Consider the following 22,311-nt stretch of genomic DNA (forward strand, 5'->3'; position numbering starts at 1 on the left):
TATTGCTGTACAAATGGCAGTTATAATGTGTTGAACAGTGCAGCAGAGAAATTAAATGTGAATTGACCGATCTGTCTTGTAAGCTTTCTATTGCTTCTGCAAATGCTTAAGTGTTAACGACTTACCACTTTATCGGAGTGAAATATTCTTTCATGTTCCAGAGTAAATGGTGTTAAAAGAGGCCTGTCAACCACCCTAATCTAAAATTGGGCCTGGCATTCAGACCCTGTCAGGGGAGAATATGTCAAGCTGGTGGACAGGTGGAGTTTAAATATATATTCTTTGTTCCCACTTGCCGCTTCTTCAACAAGAGAAGATTCTGCATAATATATTCTTTGTTCTCATTTGCCTCTTATCATCGATAGACATTTTGTGGTATTGAGCTGTCAGAAGGCAAACTGCAGATAATGATGAAAATGCAGTGTAACAGAATGCTTCTAGAAACAGAACGTTCTAATGCTGACACTCAAAAGTAAAGAGATTGACAGATGTGCAGTTGAAGAAAATTTATTTGAATTGTGTGGTGAATTTTCTTTTATTGTAAGAGAAAACCAAGTAATGAAAGGTATCATAACCATGCTGAATACTATTTCTTTAATTATTAGCTAAATGTAATGCATATGCAAGTCATGTTACAGAAACCATCTGATGAGCAACTTGTATTTGTACAGCTTGAACTACAATTCTCTTTGAGAATACAGCATTTATTCTCAACAAATACATCTTTAAACTTTCAAGGTTGCAAACTAGTGTAAAAAACTAAATGTAGTGATTTTAAAGCAAAAGGGTTAAAACAATGGGTTACAATCTGTATTTTGAGTCTCTAATTTGTAAATTCAGAATTAGGACTTGTGAATGAGTCGGATACAACTATTCTATAAATGACTTTTTATAACACCCCTTTATTTAATCAATAAATAACGTTTTGGACAGTTAACAGTATTGCCAATCAGACCTTTACAAATTTGAGGTATATTTACTGGTCTACAAAGGGTAAATTGAGAATTTCTAATACTGCATTAGATAAAATAATGAAATGTGCATTTTTCTGATATTGTACATAATTTAGAAATGTACAAAACACTCAAATGTCCACACATGCATAAAAGATTTGGGACATGTACATTTTCACTTAGTTTGTTGCACAACCTGGTTTGGACATTTTCAAATCTCTTGCATACTGTTTTATGTCTAATGCAGGCAGAAAAAAAATGTTGAAGAACCATCACAAATTCACAGTACAACAGTTAGTAAGCCACAACATTTCTTTTCTGGTTCCATTCAGTAAATAGTGGTATTTTAATATTCTTGTTTAAAATCTCTCATGGCAACTTTTGGAGGCTCTCTCTATAGGGATGCTTCAGCTTAATAAAATAAACCTTTTATCGTCATAGATCTCATTTCCATATTAAACCGTTCTCATAACTTTTTATACCAATTGTATAATTTTTTTCCAGCCATGGTTATTCTTTGTCATGCAGGGGAGACTTTAAGACATTGAATGTGCATACAGCATCTGAGATTGGGATGCATGACACTACCTGGTGTTAAAGCATAAGTGCACTGGTGGATTTTATATTTGTTCTAAAAGAAAAGAAAAACAGTATTGACCCATTTCGTAATGTCATAACTATTTGTTTATTCTCCAAAGATGAATATTACGTGCTAAATGACATATTCTGCTCTATAGGATATGTGACATGATTGTGAATGTGCACAATGTAAATTAGCCCTTATTATAGATGATTCGCTTCCAGCTGCATTAGATTTCAACAAAACTGTTAAATGCAGCAGTACCTTTCACAAACAAAGCAAATGCTTTATTTTATAATGTTCAGGCACTGGGACACACCGATCATTTGCGAGCACTCGGTCCAACTGCAGATGGCAACCATCTGAGTAGCTCAGGAGGGCTGCACTGAAACTGGATAACGCAACAACAGAGCCGTTAATGGAGCGCAGTGCATCCTCACAGCTCCCCACGGTAGTTTCTTTCACCTGGATGGTTTTGGCTAGAAAAAGGTGTGTGTAATAATACCCACAGTGTTTTGTCAAGGGGGAAAAACACAGTTGCATTTAATAAATGCACTCAAAATTGGCAGAATAGAGGTAGGATATGTAGCAGCTTACCTTAGGCTTTGTCATCTCAAGACAAGATGTGAACAAAAAGAATTGCCAAACCAATGTTCAGGAATATAACCATGCAGATCATAATCGTGTTTGGCCCCTAAGAAAAAAGAGTTCACAACCGTTAGTGTCTGTTGTGTAAAGTATAATAATCAAATGATGGTGATCCAGGTGGCATTTACTTGTGGAATTGATCAAAGGCCACTTTACGGCAGTTTAGCTCCAACTCTAATAAACACACCTGAACCAGTAAATCAAGCCTGTTCAGGGTTGCTGGAAATTTCCAGGCAGGTGTGTTGGAGCTAAACTCTGCAAGAAGGTGGCCCTCCAGGAACAAGAATGGACACCGCTGTCTTAGAGCAGGAGTGTCCAATCCTCCTCCTGTAGGGCAAGTGTTTTGGGGTAGGTTGGAGCTAAACTCTATACAGGACACTGGCCCTCCAGGAGCAGGATTGGACACCCAATGTTTAAGAGGAACCATAGAAATAAAATCCCAAATTCTTCAGATGCAACGGGTAAAAGTCCTCTGATTACGAATAATTTCTTTTCTTCCATACTAGGAGCAGCTGATCGGTGTGGCGTATGCTCGGTGAGCCACAAGATGCTGCTGTGACGCAATGCAATACTGGGTTTCTGACAGACCACAAGGGGCTTTCTGAAGGTGAGAATTTGTTATTTTGAGGTTTCAGCCTTGAATAGATATGCCTGATTGTGAAAAATGTGGTCAGAGGACCAGGGCCAGGGCCAGGGCAGATTTAAAGGGACACAATCTGTCTGTGTTTCAGAGTGTTTCTCTACTCAAGAGCTGTTTAGAAGAATGAGCTTTCTCATTCCATGGCCCAATGGGAGGACATCTGAAACTAAGATAGGCGGGCCACTGTACTCTAAATTGAGATTTACTAATTAATGCAAGAAAACAGGCAAAGGTTATAAAAAGCAATTTTGTTGAATCTGTTTTTGTTATGCTATGCAAGTCTGTAAGTATGTCTGCAATCTTTGGGATGTCCAGTTGGATTCAAATATTCATTAAAAAGACCAATTGAGACCTTACTTGTTATCACAAAGAATATCAGGTTTGATTTGTTAGCCTTACCTCATCTAGCTCCAGAGACTCTTGTATGACTTCACTAGGGGCTTTCACAATAGACCTCTGCCTTGCATCAATTTTGGCCTCGACCTTGGCAACTGGTTTAGCAACCGGCTTGACAACAGGTTCTTTGGGTTCTGGCTTAGGCACTGACTTGGGCTCAGGCTTTGGTGCAGCTTTTGGGGCAGGGCTTGGTTCTCGTTTCGGTGAAGGTTTAGGCTCAGCCTTGTTGGTTAATTTCTTCTCCTCCCTGACTTCTGTCCAAGATCTAGGCTTGATTTCTGTCATCGAAGCTGGGCGCTCATTTACAGGCTCCCTTGTTTCAGCTCTATGTTTGACTTCAGCTGCCTTTGGCTCTGGCGTGACTGCTTTGGAGGACAGCTTAGGAGCAGGGTGAGGTGGTTCTTCTTCGTCAGTGGGGCGGACAAGGCTGGTTCTTACTGGCATTGCAACAGGGACAGGTTCTGCTGCTTTTGACTCTGAGGCCATTTTCTGCAGGGCTTTGATTTCCAGGTCCGAACCCTGCTCTGCTTTGGCACTTTGGCGGCTAGGGGTACGGGATGGGGCCTTGCTGCTGGGAGCAGAATTCTCCTCAGGAGGGGCTGCTGGACCGGGAGCGACGGCAGAAGTAGAAGACGGGGTGGTGGGTCTACTGCTCGGCCTACTCCCTGCTTGACTGCTGCCTCTGCTACCACTGCCTCGACTGACCTTGTCTCCATTCCAGTTGCCAGGGCTCAAGAGATTTGGATCTTCCTTGCTGGGTGCCTGAGGGACGATGACTGGAGTGGGTGAGGGGGTGCGTGCAGAGGTGGAGCTTGGTCTTGTACTTTCCATCTCATGCATGAAGGGGCTCTCTGGGGGTGTCGGTTGGGAATCCTCACCCAACAAGGGTTCGTGCATCCCAATGTCCGTGTTCTCATGCATCTCAGCAACCTCCTGCAGGGCTCGTTTTTTCAGATACTCAGGACCTGAGGGACACCATGTGATGCATGCATTATTACAATATAGGTTCTATAGATGATATTGATACTGGCTGATTATAATTTAACTCATTTTACACATACAATAATTATTGAATGATAGTTTTAAATGTGCACTAATTAAATGCTTATGTTTTCCAGGCTTTTATTTATGTTCCTAAGCAACCAATAAAATTAGGCTCTCTGCTGCCCCCACAACATAAGTTGGTGTTCTCTGGAAAATGTTGGAGTTTCAGGTAAATTCATCTTAGGTTTATGTTTATTAACCTGTGATACCCATCTTGTGCAGAATAAAATACCTTTTCTAATCACTGATATGACCACTGTACATTTACAGTCACTTTTACAGTTGATATTTACAGATATTTATATTCAATTAAAAAAAAATGGTCAAAAGAACAATTAATTTCTTGAGATTTAAATGTTATCTTTATTTTTTCAATCTTTCATTTTGCCATTCCTGACAATTGCTTGGTCTCAGATTCATGCTCAAAATATAGTATCATAAAGGAGTGGATGATAGAATAGACTGCATACTATAACTATTTTAGTTTTGATTAAAATTCTTACAAGTGCTGGCAGTTATGAGATAATTGGAAGTGCATGCATTAATGTATTTGAGGGTATACTGGAGTCCATGTGCTGCCTCACTGTCTGTCTATCTCTGAATCTTTATCACATTATCACATTTCTTTTCAATAATTTTAACAAAAGAGCAAAAGAGGCCTATACTGTATTTTAAACACCGAAACACAAGACCATGGTCTTGAATAACATGTTCAGTTTCAGGCTAACAAAGGCCAAGAATGCAACCACTCAAGGACAGAATAGAAGAAAGATGAAATGTGATCGCTCTTCTTCAGCTTTGTATAAGATTTTGGAGACAGACAGTGCCAAAATAAAACCATCAAAAGCTTAGCAGTGCCCTTTAGATGGACAGACAGGAACACGGTGAGCTGATGAGGGGCTTTTGTCCCAGCAATCTAATCCTGTTTGCAGACACTCAGAGATGTTTGCATGTGTTCTTTAGGGACTTAAAACATTATCAGCACATAAACTGTTCTGTAATGAATGCTGCCGTACTGAGATCTTAACCAGCCTCCGCTCCTGTGCCTCTTTTGATATACATTTAGCAAACAATGAAGTCTTCTACCTACCTGGTTGATGGAAGGAGGGAGAGAGCTCTCTGGCAACCACACGAGCTATACTAGACTCATTGTTAGCAGCGATAGCCGACTGTTCAGCGGCGTCACCTTTGCTTTTGGCATGGGCCGTTCTGTGAAGAGGGAGAAAGCATTCAGTCATTGGTATTAAATCAAATGCTGGGAAATCAAGTTAATGTTGTGGTCAAGAATGAGATTGGTGGGGGGAAATGGTGTGAAAACTTATATTTGCCCTTTAAAATGTTGTTATATAATGTGTTTACCAGGGTTGGGCACAATTCAGAATTGAAGAACTGTGTTCCTTTCACTTCATGGGTGTGAATTTGAATTGAATTATCCACACCCCACGGGAAGTTGAAATGGAATGAAAGAAACTGAATTGCAATTCATAGAAATTCAACAATGGTAATGCATTCTGGGAAGTGTTCTTCCACCCTGCTCCCCAATAGTTTATTAAATATCATTTAAAAAAAAAAATTGAATATAAGTTGATATTTATAATTTAATAAATATCTATTTTTAATTTTATGTATTAAATTACTTGTATGTATAATGTTTATGTATACTTGTTTATGTATATTTACTTTTAGTAAAAAATTGCAGCTACATGAATTTCTTTTAAATGTCAATTAAAGCCTTCTCAATTCCATTCTGAATGGTGCGCATCCTGCTTACATATTTGGCAGATGGTTTTAACCACTCGCAGTGTATATTTGAGATACATTTTTTGTAATCATTTTTTATGTTTTTTGTTTGTTGTTTTTGTATCTTCTGTTCCCTGGGAGCCAAAACCACAGTCTTGGCGTTGTTGTTAACATGCGCTACCAGTCGAGTCATAAGGACTGAGCATTTCTATGGCTTTAATAAAACCAAAATAGACATTTATTAGGACTGTATGTTAACACCTGTCTACAACAGATGCATAAATGTAATATGTTGTGGCAGTGTTTCAGAGGTGCACTATTAAAGGAAAACTTTTATTAATTTCTGCCATTAGATTAATATTTTCATGTGGCAAAGATACCATCTTCAGTTCTCATATAGTTGGACTATTTGTTATGTTATGAGAGGAAAGGCATGTGACCTTTTTCGGTAATATTAGACGTGTATTTGTCTAATTTCAACCATATCTTGCTAGTAGAACTAGAGCAACCTAAGACATCCCGCCTCGTCTTTATTTAGAGAAATGGTTTAGCAGTTGTCTGCACTATAAAAAGTAACGTTAACATCCCCTCAGCACTTAAGAATCCCATGCAGTACCCATCCCAGTCAGTGCATTAGAACAACAATAATACTGAAGAATGTTCCAGAGAACGCCCTACTGACCCAAGCTGCAAGTGTTTGGGTTGCTCGCCGTGTGTTTGACTTGAATACAAGAGGAAGAAGTGTGCTGGGGGGTCGTATGACAGGGGGGGTTATTTATAGCAGAGGAGGGTGTCCTCTTCACCCATTGAGCCGAAACTAAAATAAATCACTCTTTTAACACCCTGCGCCTCACAGTGAGAGATGAGTACTGCTGTGATAGGACACGCTGCTTTAGAGAAGACCACCATTTATTCTTTACCGAATGCACTGATTACATTCTTGAAATCAATTATTCATCTGTTTTATTGGTGTTGGTCACATTAAGAATTACTGCACTGCAAAATTACATTAGTTACAGCGTGATTTGACATCAAACACCTGTTTCCCCCCCCCATATTTACACATTTTTTCAAGCAGTTATGCAGAAAAAACAACGTTTTACACATTTATTACTTTTAACAATAATGCCTAAGTTTGCATTTAAAGTATGTATAAGTGCTTTTGTAACATGTCTGTCTTTACGCATGCAGTAAAGATGGCAAACCTTCATTCTTAAACATTTTGTTAGTCAGTTTGATTAAAAACTGTTTGTAGTATTTACTCTGTGATATTTTCCATACTGTAATTTCATCCTGAGTTCAAAATAGCCCTACCACTTAAAGACACTGTACTGAGGGTGGCTGTAAGTGGAACGTCTAGAAAAGTTCAGACCCTCCCATTGATATGTCATAGATATACATTTACCGTACTGTCTGCATTAAATTCTTGGCAGGTGCTTTCATAAATTCTACTGTAACCAACTATTTCTTAACGCTGCCATGCATGTACAATAAAAAAATATATAAATTTAAAATAATGTTATAAACTCATGCTTTCAGCTACAGCAATGTATTGTTCTGCATTACTAGGTTAGTTGCTTGTTGACAGATCTGTGATAGATGCCATTTTATGCAAAGATACTTTTAGAATGTGTGATGTTAGTAATGAAACCCATTGACCGTAAATTCATTAACGTGTAAATCAAGTTCAAGAGCATCGTCCTAATTTTAGTAATGCTTCTCATGTGGGAATTACTATCCCACTGTATATCTATCTTTGCAATTTACCATTTCACACCGCATTACAGGTCAGCGTTCCAAATATATGATGTATGTATCAGAATACAGTTAAATTTATATATTTTTGAATTGCCTTGCATATGTTTTTAATCACCTTTTGTATTTTAGATCAAAAGTTTTTTGTGATGTGTTGTCCCCCTGATCTTTAAAATTTTATCAGCTGACAAATTTCATATCACATCCATTAGAGCAGAAAGAATCAGTTCAATGACTGATGGTAGAATCACTCTTGGTGATGAATGATAAGCTATATGTAGTAGCAGCAGAAGTATTATCTGACATAAACTCTCTCTAATTGGTCTGAATTGTTTTTTCTTTAGATCCATCATGTTTTTTCCATCCTTATTTCATCTGCATAAATAAGAAAATATGTACTTAAAAATGCAGAAAAAGCTTTAAAAGCACTATAAAGCATCATAGTCTATAATTATGCATCCGGGTATCATGTACTCTGATAATCACCAATAAAATGAGCTGCAGTGCCTGAGTTCAGGATCTAAGCAGGGTGCATCTATATACTGCCAGCCTTCTCACTCATTTGCAGGATAGGCAAAATTTATATCCCATGCAACGATCCGACACCATTGCTGACGCATTTTTTTATGTGATACCATCAAGCTCAAAAGAAAACAGGACTTTCAGGGTATATATTGTATATTCATATTTATATATATATTAGATAATTAGATAATATACAATATTTGTATCTATATTAGTTAATTGTATATATTTCTGGAGGAATGTGAGGGTGGAAGATTACATCAAGTTCGTCTGTGTGAGTGTCTAAGAAGCTGAGGATAGAAGAGGCTATCAGCTGTTGCATTCCCCCATGATTGTGATATAGCAACAGTGCCTGTCCTTTTTTAGGCAGGCCTCCTTTTCTGACACCAGACCCATGTGCGTCATTTACACCCAGTGCCGTGGCCTCCCGAGGAGTCTCGTCTTCCCTCTGCTGTTCTAAATACACTATGATTACAGCAAAAGGGCTAACCGGCACCTGGACCTCACTGAACAAACTCTACGGCCATTCGTTTTCTGATCTCACCACACTGGCAGAGGGCAAGGAAGTCTGGTACAGATAGGACAGGGGGTTGCAGATATGGGGTTAAAATAGTAAAAAAAGGTAAAAATATGTATTTTTTTTATTTTATTTTTACTTTACTTTTACTTCACTTCACTTTTACTTCACTCTATTTTATTATTTTCTACTATGTGCCATAAATCCTGAGTAAGAAGGATTCCAGCTAGCAATAACAACAAGTTTACTGTAGACAGTTGTGTGTTGGTTTTGAGTTCCGGTTGTTCTCTCTGATTTGTCTGGTTTGGTGTAAGGAGTCTGTTTCTCTCTTTCCAATAATGATCTATAGACAATTATATGGCATTGTATGACTCCACACATGAAAAGTGGCATGGAGGTATTTATTAACAATAGGCTCCTTATTTGAACAATACTTAAACATTACTTGAATGTTATTCTATGAAGTTAAAATTATGCAGAAAGATTTGCATGCGCAGGGTAGGATTTATGAAAGTGTACATATGATTGCAAGGCGTAAATTAAATTTGCATGCATAAGAGAAGCTTTGTAAATCCCCTTTCAAGTGTAAGAAAAAAAAATAGATAAAATCAGTAAATCAAGAGTCAGTCAGTGAGAACCTCATTTAATTGGCTACTTGAAGACGATGGACCCGCCTTCCCCCTCACGCTTGCAAAACTCCAATGAGTGAGAGAATGCGCCTGAACTGTAAGTGCAGCTAAAAGAAAGACGGAACAGTATATTTCGGGTTATTTCAGGAACTTTTTGCCTATACGTACATTTAGAAATTTGCAATAGTTGATTTTTTTTTTACACAAAGTTTGGTGGCTTTACGCAGTCAATCTGTTTTGCAGTTCTTGATACTGTTGTTTTCGCTTGCAAATCGCTGTTCACAGGGTTGCAATGCTTTTGGCCGTATTTTGGCGGAAAAAAACTGTAAAACGGAAGTCAGAAGATTGCAGATCATATTTATTTTGCGTTAACAAGAAGCTGCAGTTTCAAAATACATGAATTACACTTACCAAAAAAAATAAAAATAAAAAATAAACAGTAAAATGCTGCAAAAATGTTTTTCAAACACTTGAAGTTGATTTACCTTTACAAAGCCTCTCTTGGGCATGCACATTACTTTACACTTGCATTCTTATGAACACTTTCACAAATCTTACCCATGCGCATGCAAATCATTTTGGCATCATTTTACCTTCATATATTCTGGCAGATATGAATGCTTTGCTTATGTATAAGGAATGAGAACAATGAAGACTTGTTTTTTGTTCCTAAAATGTGGGCTTTGATTGACTGGTTTTCTTGTCATTGTGTGCATTCTGGTTTAAGTCTGCTGTCAGGTTGTCATCTTTAATAATGCATGAATTCATTTTTATGGGATGAGCATCAACAGCATGCATTTGCTGACTGAGAACCTAGGGCTGTTTGTCTTTGGTTTGTGCATCTCCTTACAAGGAAGGAAGATTTTATCAAAGCCGCTGCACCTGAATTTGGCCTGTTGTTTATAACAGTTAGCATCTGATAAACTACAGATGCTGTCAGGACTGTGTGGAAATCTAAATATTTTATCCTGGAGGGAAGCTATATTATTAGTGTCAGTGCATTAGACTCGTCTTTATCATGTCTGGAGTTAGGCCTAGCCACCAAGACGCCACGAATAGAAAAGAAGCTTGGAGCATGAGGCCTGCTTTGAGACTGTTTGTTTCTGCATTTGGAGACTGTCTGGAAACCAACACCAAGGTGATATCAGGATGTTTTTTGTTCTCCCACAAAGCACATCCTCTGGCTGGCAACTCTGTGTAAGTGTTGATAGTTATCTATCAATTCATTGGGGGAAAATATATATTTAGTTTTTTTTTATAATTATATATTAGTTATATAATATACACTGCCTGTCAAAAGTTTGGAATAATACATTTTTTAAAATGTTTTTGAAATAAGTTTTTAATGCTCGCTATAGCTGCATTTATTTGATAAATAAATACAGTAAAAAACAGTAAATACAGTAAAAAAAACAGTACTATTGTTTTTATTATTACAATTTAAAAGAACCTTTTCATTTTAATATATTTTCAAATAGAATTTTATTCCTGAATTCTCAGCATCATTACTCTAGTCTTCAGTGTTGCGTGATCCCTCAGAAATCATTCAATTACTTATAGTATTATTATTTTTACTGTATTTTTACTATTATTTTATTTGTACACTGTCTTGATCATTCACTGTACATTATCCCTTATATATATTATATGTATCAAGGAGGATACATTATATGTATAAAACAATGTATACATTCAATTTCAATTATATTATACAAAAACTGCAATTATGGCCAGTTCAATTATTTACCTTGAGTTGGCGATTTCGGCCTTCTGTTTTGCTATGGCAGCTGCCCTCTGGGCTCCCTCCACACTTCGCTCCACTTTCTGCTTAATCTTAGTGCCCTTCAGCTGAATCATCTTCTTCTTAGCAGACTTCACCAGCAGGTTGTTAACATACTTGCCTTCTTCTTTTCCACCCTCAGCGAAAGTGGTGCACCCATAACCGTGACGTTGGTTGTTCAGCCATTCGCCCTCATATTTAAGCCCACTAGAACGTTCACTGATCCCATAACCTGACCGCTTGTCGTTTTTCCACTCTCCTATGTAGACTTCAGTGGTGGTGGCGTCAATGTCCGACTCCACGGGGGGAAACTCTTGACCTTCACCTTCCCCTTCACTCTCACCCAGGCTGATGGTGGAGTTGGCATCGCTGGCGGCGGAGCTAAGAGCTGACTCACTCCGCAAAAAGCTGATCTTGCTCTTCTGGCTAGAGAGGGATGTGCGGGAGTCAGACTTCTTCAACTTGCCAAGAAGTGAGCCACGGCGGAAGAGGCTTCTCTTCTTGGGCTTGATCGCATCTGGGTCCACTTGCAGGGTGAGGGCGAAGCCGCCACGAGATGGGCCCAGAGGCATGGGCGCGTTGACCATGGTCTCCTGGCCGGATGCGTTGGTGGCGGTGATGACCGGGACGTCCTGCTGCAGGAGCGTCCCATTGCTGTGTTCACTGCGCAGGGAGCTCAGAGAGTTCCGCAGAGGAGAACGCACCACTGCTGCCATGCCGTAGGGAACGCTCTGACGCACCCCATAGCCGTGCCGCATGCCACCAGTGAACTGCCCCTGGAAGGTACCTGTATTGCCAAAGACATTAATCAGGCAACATTAAAAACATAGTTCACCCAAAACTTTAAATTCTGTCATGTCGGTCCAAACCTGTATGACTTATTTTCTTCAGTGGAACACAAAAGAAGATATTTGGAAAACTGTCTGTTTTTCTTTTGTCCATTTAAATATGATATTTTAAAGTTGTAAATAAAAAGATTATTGGAGAACATTTTACAAGAAATACTATTTTACTCTTTCTACTTCAAAATTTCACATTTAATTTAACGTGTTAAGACGCGTTCACACCTATTAACCAGTGTTGGGTGTAATTACTAAATAATCTTGTTGCTGTAATTTAATTACTTTTCCCTTGGAAAAAGTCAATTAAGGGTTTACAAAAAAATTTATGTCATTTAATTACAGTTACTTCTTATGTAATTGCATTAAATATATAGACTATAGAACAAAATGTATATAAAACAATAGTGGATTTAGCATCAAAATGAAATATCTTTTGTTAAACTGTATGTTTTTAATGTAACCTTCTCCCTTTACACACTTTGGTCAATTCAATTTATGCAATTGTATATTGTTTATTTGAAAGAATTAAAAGTGCAGTTTCTTATCTATCCTTTTATTGTTCGACTGGTTGAGGTTGATGTGCGATTTAGGAAGTAATTAGTAATAAGTAATCCTTTTTAGAGGGAGTAATTAGAACAGTAATCTAATCACACTGTTCAAGATGTAATTAGTAGCTAGTAATTAATTACTTTTTTAGAGTACCCAACACTGCCCATATGTTACGTTTCAGTCCAATGATGATGGAGATTCAAATAGAAGTGTCTTTATTAACACAAAGTAAACTCAGGTAATCCACAATGATGCAAGACACAAACACACAAACAATACCAGACAACGAACTGAATGCAAGGAGGAGCTTAAATACACGGAGATAATGAACTGAATACAGAAAGAAGTGCTTGTTAAATGAATGTCCATGACAACTGATTAGTGGCGGGAAACTGAAACAAAGGAAACTGGTAACAGAAGAGAAACAAACTAAAAGTCCATGAAAATTATACTAAAGGTAAGCTAAACATAATGGTGACAGAACGCCCCCTACCGGAAAGGCGCGGCTTTGAGCCGTAACAGATGGACAGAGGGGTAGGGAGGGTGGGGGCTCTGGAGGTGGACGAGGGGCTGGCGAAGAACCAGACCTATGCCCCGGGGACTGGGGCAGAGCAGACGGCAGAACGACCCCTGGAAGAGCTGATGGTGGACACAGCCATGGAGGGTCTGACGGTGGAAGGAACCATAAAGGAGGCGATGGAAGGATGACACAGGTGGAAGCGCAGAGCACATATGGTACACAGGCCCACGGCAAAATCAATGGTAGGAGGAGCCAGGGTGGAGTTAGAAGCTGATCCGGAGACACGAGTGAAGCCGAGGCGATGACAGAACCGGACGACACCGTAGGATCGGGGCGGAGCAGTTACGAAGAGCCAATGAGGTGGAGCCAGGGTACCGGTGGACTGAGGCGACTCCGGTGCGACCGAGGACCAACGTGGATCCGGAGGGAAGGCAGAGCCTGATGGAGCCGAAGGGGTGGAGGGATGAAGCACAAGAGGCCCATAAGTCCGCACAGGCAGACCAAAGTGGAGCCGAGAGGGCGAGGAGCCAAGGTGGAGCCGACAGGTTGTTGGGCCAAGGTGGAGTTATGGGAATGGTGGGCCGAAGCGAAACCAGGGGATCCACACACCAAGGCAGAGCTGGTGCCCAGCAGATCCAATACGGGCAAAAGTCTTTAAGCTGGCCAAGACCAGTGGCGATGAAGTTTTAGAGCTCGGCAGAACCAGTGGAGAAACTGTCTTAGAGCTGAACAGGACCAGCGGCGATGAAGGCTTTGTAATGGGCGGAATCAGTGAAAGAAGGCTGTCTTCGTCCTCAAACTCCTCTCTATTTCCCTTTGGCTCATATGTAGAAGTCAGCACACAAACCTGGTCAGACTGGGCGGCGACATTCGGCTCCGGGAAGGACGTGACTTCAAGCTCTGGCTCCGTTGCAGGCATTGGCATAACGTTCTCCAGTTCTGCGGTGGGCTCAGGCTCCTTTCGTTTTGTGGGTGAGTGCTCGCGCTCTGCAGTGGTTGACAACACATCCATCAGCTGCAGGTATGCACACTGCAGACAACGGAGGATCACCTCTTTCCAGGTTCCTTTTCCCATGTCTGCTAAGTCAAGGGGCTGTAAAAGTTCGCCCCCATCCAATAAAGAGACTTTATGGTCTCGTCATCTAAGTTGGATCTTGCAGTCAGTTGACTAAAGCAGGCAGAGAAAGAGTAAGGCTCAATCCCAATTCACCCCTTGGCCCTACCCCTTGTTTTCGAGTGTACCCCATGGCCCTTAAAACAGAGTTACAAGGGCCAAGGGGTTGAAATATTCCCCTACGAAATGGAACAACCCTTCATGAACCCGATACGTCATCAGTCGTCGGCGATGGCTCTGCCGTTATGGAGTTTTTACAGGATTTCTTCATGACAACGACTGACAATCAGCGCAGCTGCTCTTAACTTTGAGGAAACATGATGCTTATAACGTTCCTTCCTCGAAATGTATGTCTTTTATGTTTCGGAAAGGTAATTTATTATGCAATTTCTTCATTTAAATGACTATATCATTATTATAAGAGTAAATGAAGTGCACGGTGGTGTCATCTGGCGCTAAATTTAAATGTTTAACCGTTTGTGAAGCCATCTCGCCGGTGATTCGCGATGTATTCTGCGAACTTTCTCGTGGCCCTCCTTTTGGAGTGTGCCTTTGAAAAATCTCAGTTTCGAGGACTATGTACCCCTACCCCTTAGCCCTACCCCTCGATCTAAACAAGAATCGGGACACCCTACCCCTTGACGTGAACGCGCAAAACGGAGGGGTAGGGCCAAGGGGTAGGGGCAAGGAGTGAATTGGGATTGAGCCTAAGAGTCCAAGAGAGATTATTACTGGCTAAGTTGATGAGCGTCGCTGCAAAATCCATTTGGTGGTTCGGTATTCTGTCATGTTACAGTCCAATGATGATAAAGAAGATTCAGATAGAAGTATTTTTATATAAACACAAAGTAAACAATGATGCGATACCGTGTCCAAGGACAAACAATACCAGACAATGAACTGAATACAAGGAGTAACTTAAATACACCGAGATAATGAACTGCATACAGACAGGTGTGCTCGTTAAATGAATGTTCATGCTGAATCCGAAATCGCCCCTAAACACTCAACCCCTATTCCCTACATTAGTCCACTAATACAGTTTACTTGAAGGACTGAATGAAAACGAGGGAGCGAATTCAGACGGTCGTTCAGTGTACATTGGCTGTACACTCGTTATTGCGGTGCAATGTGGGATTAAATGAGTGCACTCGATAACATCCACTATGGTTTTGGACACCACTACAAATGGATATACCCTCGAATAATGGCCTATATGAGGGTATAGGGGACGATTTCAGATTCAGTCCATGACAACTGATTAGTGGCAGGAACAGGAAACAGGTAACAGAAGAGAAACAAACTAAAAGTCCATGAAAATGAAAATAAAGCTAAACTGAACATAATGGTACCACTATAACAATAATTAGATTAGCATCCACACCAAGGGAAGATAATGTTAATTTTTTAAAGAGTGCACTGGATTTGTTCCATCTGCTTTTAAATGCTTGCGTTCTTTAGAGTCAGGTTGATTCTGATTGGCTGTCAATGTTTTATTGTTCATCATCTGGAAAAATAAAACGTTCTGAAAGTGATTTCAATGATATTGTTCTTCTTTGCCGTTATAGTTGCAGTGTGGACTTCTCTATTCTCATGGAATTAGAAAGATCATTAAAACTTTATCATTATCCTTATAGCTATCGTCTTTGGTGAGAACGGGCCTTTACCGTTTCTCTAATTATCTGGGGAATTTACAAGCAATTTGTGAGTGAAAACGGTTTCAAAGTAAATCCTACACTATTTTTTTTCTGTGTAGCAGTTAAAGTCAGTGGTCTCCGAGGTTGTTTTGGACTTCACTGACATTCTTCAATACATAATATTGTGTGTTCCACAGAAGTAAGAAAGTCATACAGGATATAAGTGAGTAAATGATGACAGAATTATCATCCCTTTAACTAAACTCCAGATTGAATTACAACACTGCATTGTATTCAAATTCAGGCTACCCGTAAGCTCATTGTCACTTCAGGCATGAGAGACAATGGTATTTGCAGCGGTACAACTGCTAGCGTGCTGTGTCTTTCATAACTACCTCTGGGGTAATAAACCACGTGTGGTTATTTATGTCATGGGGGCTTGTGGGTCTAGTACTGTCATGCAACACATGTCTGAGATCCATCAATCCGCAGGGATTGGTAAGGCTATTTATTGTGCCTTTATTCATACAGTGCTGCACTAGCACTTATCATTACTAATAGTGATGACTCAGCTACCACGTCAATAGATACAGTATATAGGAAAACACCTACACTAGACACACTCTTAAAATGTCGTAATTGCATCCTTTTCAACCAATAAACAGTGGCCGCAGAATGTATTTGGACATTGAGCCGTACTTTGAAATCTATGAATTTTAATACAATTTTAGTGGATAAGTCAGTTTTTCATCACAGTAACTATTTCACTAATGTTTGCTGAACCCAAAGTGTTCACTTGTATTGTTGAACATTATATTTTTTATATATTGTAAAAAAAATATTCTGTTATAAATAATGTATAATCTTATATTATACACTCACCTAAAGGATTATTAGGAACACCTGTTCAATTTCTCATTAATGCAATTATCTAATCAATCAATCACATGGCAGTTGCTTCAATGCATTTAGGGGTGTGGTCCTGGTCAAGACAATCTCCTGAACTCCAAACTGAATGTCAGAATGGGAAAGAAAGGTGATTTAAGCCATTTTGAGCGTGGCATGGTTGTTGGTGCCAGACGGGCCAGTCTGAGTATTTCACAATCTGCTCAGTTACTGGGATTTTCACGCACAACCATTTCTATAGGGTTTACAAAGAATGGTGTGAAAAGGGAAAAACATCCAGTATGCGGCAGTCCTGTGGGTGAAAATGCCTTGTTGATACTAGAGGTCAGAGGAGAATGGGCCGACTGATTCAAGCTGATAGAAGAGCAACTTTGACTGAAATAACCACTCGTTACAACCGAGGTATGCAGCAAAGCATTTGTGAAGCCACAACACACACAACCTTGAGGCGGATGGGCTACAACAGCAGAAGACCCCACCGGGTACTACTCATCTCCACTACAAATAGGAAAAACAGGCTACAATTTGCAAGAGCTCACCAAAATTGGACAGTTGAAGACTGGAAAAATGTTGCCTGGTCTGATGAGTCTCGATTTCTGTTGAGACATTCAGATGGTAGAGTCAGAATTTGGCGTTCAGAATCCTTGTTACCACTGTGCAGGCTGGTGGTGGTGGTGTAATGGTGTGGGGGATGTTTTCTTGGCACACTTTAGGCCCCTTAGTGCCAATTGGGCATCGTTTAAATGCCACGGCCTACCTGAGCATTGTTTCTGACCATGTCCATCCCTTTATGGCCACCATGTACCCATCCTCTGATGGCTACTTCCAGCAGGATAATGCACCATGTCACAAAGCTCGAATCATTTCAAATTGGTTTCTTGAACATGACAATGAGTTCACTGTACTAAAATGGCCCCTACAGTCACCAGATCTCAACCCATTAGAGCATCTTTGGGATGTGGTGGAACGGGAGCTTCGTGCCCTGGATGTGTATCCCACAAATCTCCATCAACTGCAAGATGCTATCCTATCAATATGGGCCTACATTTCTAAAGACTGCTTTCAGCACCTTGTTGAATCAATGCCACGTAGAATTAAGGCAGTTCTGAAGGCGAAAGGGGGTCAAACATAGTATTAGTATGGTGTTCCTAATAATCCTTTAGGTGAGTGTCCTAATGTTATTTTGTTTAATGTTTTATTTGAAAAATGTCCATGTGCTGCTTGGTTTGATATTTTGCTATTTAATGCAGTGACATACAATCTTAAGTGTTTCTTAAAGGAGAACTCCGGCGCAAAATGAACCTTTGGTCTAATTACACATTGTTACCTAGTCAACCGTTATCTGAGATTTGTTTTCATGATTATCGAATGTAAATAGTTTTATCTCTAAAAACAGTTTAGCCTATAAAGCTAGTATAACGCTAGTATATTGGGCATAGTGTAATGACAAATAAAAATCGCTTGTTAATACCACTAACAAGGCTCAAAATAGCCCCACACTAACACGGTAGCATAATGCCTGTATACGCGAAGTTGACTGTATGTTTAAAATATCTTCTTATTAAACTGTCTGGACACTGACAAAGTTCTCAATGCTTCGGTTTGAAGGTAGGGACCCTCATTATGCTACCGTGTTAGTGTGGGGCTATTTTGAGCCTTGTTAGTGGTATTAACAAGCGATTTTTATTTGTCATTACACTATGCCCAATATACTAGCGTTATACTAGCTTTATAGGCTAAACTGTTTTTAGAGATAAAACTATTTACATTCGATAATCATGAAAACAAATCTCAGATAACGGTTGACTAGGTAACAATGTGTAATTAGACCAAAGGTTCATTTTGCGCCGGAGTTCTCCTTTAAGCATTCAAATACTTTTCACAGTCACTACTGTATGCACATGCACATGAAAAGCTAAATCTATAAGGTCAAAACTGCTGATTAGCCCCAAACATAACACCGCGGTGTTGTTGAAATTGACACTTACATAAGACTACAATTTTTTTTTACAAAGGATTTAAACGAAGGGAAAGTCAGTCGACGTAACAGCCTAATGTGGCTCAACAAAAGAAAAACAACTTGGCCACTAGTGAATGTGCCTTTTTATTTGTACTCACACCACACGTCTAGAAAGAACAGGATTTGTGACACTAATTTGTAACCACCCTCCATTCTGCACTGGCAAATGTTTCTTAGCAATAGGCATTTACCCAAAAGGCCATCTGTGGCAACACCAGGGTTCCATCAGTGTAAGCCTCATGTTTATACTACTAACATGTATTCAGTGAATGACTGTTCATCTGAATGTAATAAAGATTTATTTTTTAAGAGATATATTCATATGAATCTTTTAATGTAAAAGGTTCAGTGTTGGGGAAAGTTACTTTTAAAAGCAATGTGTTACAATATTGCATTACTCTCTTAAAAAAGTAGCCTGGGCTGGGCTTGCTTGTTTGTTTTTAATGTAAATGTAGAGGACCTTTCACACCAAAAGTGAAATGTATAAGGCTCAAGCTGAAGGAAATGCAAAATCACGTCTGTACGGTATGGACGCAACTCAAACAAACCTTTCAGCTGTGCTGCTGTTCTGGAACGCAGAAGATTAGGACAAAGCAGAAGAAAGTTTGACACTCTTACTTCAGCAATAAAAACAACAGCAACAACAACAAAAAGAAACACAAACGTGATGTTTATCTAAAGTCATTTTTGCTTATTAGTACGGTTGAATTGGATCATTGAAGGTCAGCAGCAAAACATGTTAATAAAGTGAGATTACATTAATAAAGTAGGCCTATATTTGTGATATTTAGCATATTTAATTATTCCAGGTTTGTGTAATATTCTGAGTTTGCACTTCCTGTTTTTATTCATTTCGAGGAATACTGAATCTTTTTTTGTGTGCAAGTGAGATGAGTAAATGCATGCTCACATTTAGTCTAGAACTACAGTAACCATCATGTTTTCACAGCTCACACAACGCCTGCACTTCTGATTTCTCTCAACATGGGGACAGGAGAGCTGTCAATCAATGATAGGAAAACGAAGCAGCTTGTGTTACTCATTTAAAAAAGTCAATTTTGTAAAAACTTGAAAAAAGTATTGTATAGAAATTACAGTATTGTATGCTATACTATGCAGGATGTGAATTCTCTTCACACGGTGATATATATGATCTTTCTAAAATATAATTTTTATTCATTATTTGAATCAAAAGTTAAGACATTTTATACAAAATTGGATTGAAATGCAAAATAACCATTTCCAAGATGACTTCTAGATGTTACTTGCTAAATTAAACGTGTAAAGTAACAAGGTAACGTGACAAACATAGTGAAGTAGCCTAATGTGTATCAAAGGCTACTACTGTGAAACGCTTACCATACAATACAGTTTAACTTAGCTACTATTTAAAAACTAGATGAGTAAAGTTCGTAAACAAACTTGGAAGTTGACTTGAGAAAGCTAGACCAGAAAGTTTGAGTTTAGGTTTAGAGGTTTTGAGTTTACAGGTTTTAATTTTAATAAGATATTAGGCCTATTCACTAAATTGTGTTAGCCTATTCCATCCATTCCAGTATTCCATTCTAAACAGTCACTGTATTTAGTGCACCAGCTAGGCTACTTTTTAGCGTGCGGCAACACATCGTGGCCATTGTACTGGAACAAAGATTCATATGATTTGGTTATTAGCGAATTCTGAGCCGGTTCCTTTTTTGGGGGATCAAAACCACTGAATTAATTTCACTCAATTAATTTTTATTTTTATTTTTATGGAATAGCCTATATTACCACATTTCTGTTAGTTTAGTATTTTTGTTCAGCAGGCTAACTATTGCATTAGCCTTAACATTTAGCCTATTTCTGATTTGTATTATGTGTTTTGTTAAATTCAGAAATTATCCTCTGTTCTAATTTAGCACAAACATACTAATGACAGTAAATACAAATAAGCATTTTTTCCCTTTGAGGATTTCACTGTAAAAAAAAGTTGCTGCTTTAAATAACTAAGTACAATCAACTTGGATGTTTAAGCCATCTCAACTTAAATTTTATTAAACTGATTTAAAAGTTGCATCTTGTATAACTTATATATATTTTTTAATTGCTTGACTTATTTCGATGAATTAAAGCAATGTAAAAACATATGTTAACATAACTTATCGATCATATCATGTTTTACAGTGTAGGCGACTCAATTCCAGTCGGAATTGGAAACCGACTCCTTGAACTCCTCACCCCCGGTGTAGGCATTGCGTTACATTCTAACCCTGGTCTTAAAATGTCAGCTCACAGTATGCAGTTTGCACTCACAAAAGTACATTCTCCGACCTTACCGCCATCCGCATAGGTCTCCGTGCCATAACCATCCTGCAGTCCATTATTCCAAGTGCCCTCGTATCTGGCACCGCTGCCCTGACTGATGCGCGTCCCGTATCTGCCTTTGAATCCGTGCGTCCACTCTCCCTTGTAGATCCAGTGTCCTTTGGTCTCCAAACCCAGACCATGACGCTTCCCCTGGGACCAATACCCCTCGTATGTGTTTCCACTCGGCCAGGTGTAGACTCCCACCACCTCGAACCCGTAATTCCAGGAACCGGAGAACTCTCCTTGTCCTTTCGGTCCGGTACAGATCCCGTGCCCGTGCGCTTTACCTCCCTCCCAGCCTCCACAATAAGCTCCGCCATCATCGAACTCAAAGCGACCTCCGCTCATCACTCTCAATGCAATTACTTCTAACTTTTGAAACTTTCAGATATGACTGAAAATCAACAACAACGAACGACTTAATCTCTATCAGGCGCTGTTAAATCCATCTGTCAAATTCCTCCATAGATGCGTAAAATGGAGAGAAGATCTTTTCCTGGTGCTGAACTTGTAGAATCGTCGTATAGGCTCATCATTTGTTGATAGGTAGGCTATATCCTTAAAATAAACGTCCTAAAGCTTGAAGTTGAAATGACTTGGGAGAGGGAGGATTGTTTTTGTTTGTTTGATTTTAATTTTTTTGTTACATGATATTGTTTGAGTTGATCTATTTAATCGAATTGTCGAGCCAGTGGTCTTTCATGGCTTTCAACCCCTCTCCCCTCTCCCTGCCTCCCCTCTTTGCACTTGGTGCTGCTGGAAATGTGTTTGCAGTCCCAACAAGGCTACCAGATCCCAACACAGTTCCAAAAATACAGGCCAATCGGCCCTCAGCACCCAGGCACTTTTAAAAGCACTGCCAGATCACTTGCAGAAGGGTTTGGGCTCAATGTCCATATCAGGGGTCGGTGGAGTCTGAGCCTGTTATTTCAAGTGTTTATTTTTTAGTTTATAAGTTAGATGCTAGAAATTGTTAATGCTGTAGCATCCTTTTTCTTTTTTTTATATATATAGGGCACACTGCTTACACACTTTTTTAAAGTAATAAAGACAAAACGAAAAGGGAAAAGTGGAAAAGTGAGTACACCTCACAGTAAACAGATCATCCTAAGCAGTCACTGGGTCAAGACTTGACCTTTTGTGTTTTGCAGAGTTTAACTGAGTAACATC

The 22,311-nt window shown here is 39.3% G+C and overlaps 1 protein-coding gene across 1 annotated transcript; it reads right to left on the reverse strand.

Annotated features, from left to right (window-relative positions):
• Positions 1 to 491: 491 nt before the first annotated feature.
• On the reverse strand, positions 492 to 21,908 carry jph2 (junctophilin 2). Its single transcript, XM_056257945.1, has 6 exons — positions 21,111 to 21,908; positions 11,175 to 11,994; positions 5,352 to 5,470; positions 3,221 to 4,182; positions 2,131 to 2,227; positions 492 to 2,012 (listed from the first exon to the last, which is right to left on the reverse strand). The coding sequence occupies exons 1-5, from the start codon at positions 21,487 to 21,489 to the stop codon at positions 2,147 to 2,149; spliced, it is 2,361 nt and encodes a 786-aa protein (XP_056113920.1). The 5' UTR covers positions 21,490 to 21,908; the 3' UTR covers positions 492 to 2,012; positions 2,131 to 2,146.
• Between the last annotated feature and the right edge of the window lie 403 nt (positions 21,909 to 22,311).

The sequence above is a fragment of the Rhinichthys klamathensis genome, unplaced genomic scaffold (genome assembly GCF_029890125.1).
Source record: "Rhinichthys klamathensis goyatoka isolate OS25496 unplaced genomic scaffold, OSU_Roscu_1.1 h1tg000147l_1, whole genome shotgun sequence".
In the NCBI taxonomy this organism is placed as follows: domain Eukaryota; kingdom Metazoa; phylum Chordata; class Actinopteri; order Cypriniformes; family Leuciscidae; genus Rhinichthys; species Rhinichthys klamathensis.

Excerpts from the sequence above, each read along its gene's own strand:
- jph2 (XM_056257945.1), bottom strand. The coding sequence starts at position 21,489 with ATGAGCGGAGGTCGCTTTGAGTTCGATGATGGCGGAGCTTATTGTGGA. Across the intron at positions 5,471-11,174 it reads GCCGAAATCGCCAACTCAAG|AACGGCCCATGCCAAAAGCA; the intron begins GTAAATAATTGA and ends CCCTCTTCACAG. Across the intron at positions 4,183-5,351 it reads TCCCTCCTTCCATCAACCAG|GTCCTGAGTATCTGAAAAAA; the intron begins GTAGGTAGAAGA and ends GGTGTCCCTCAG.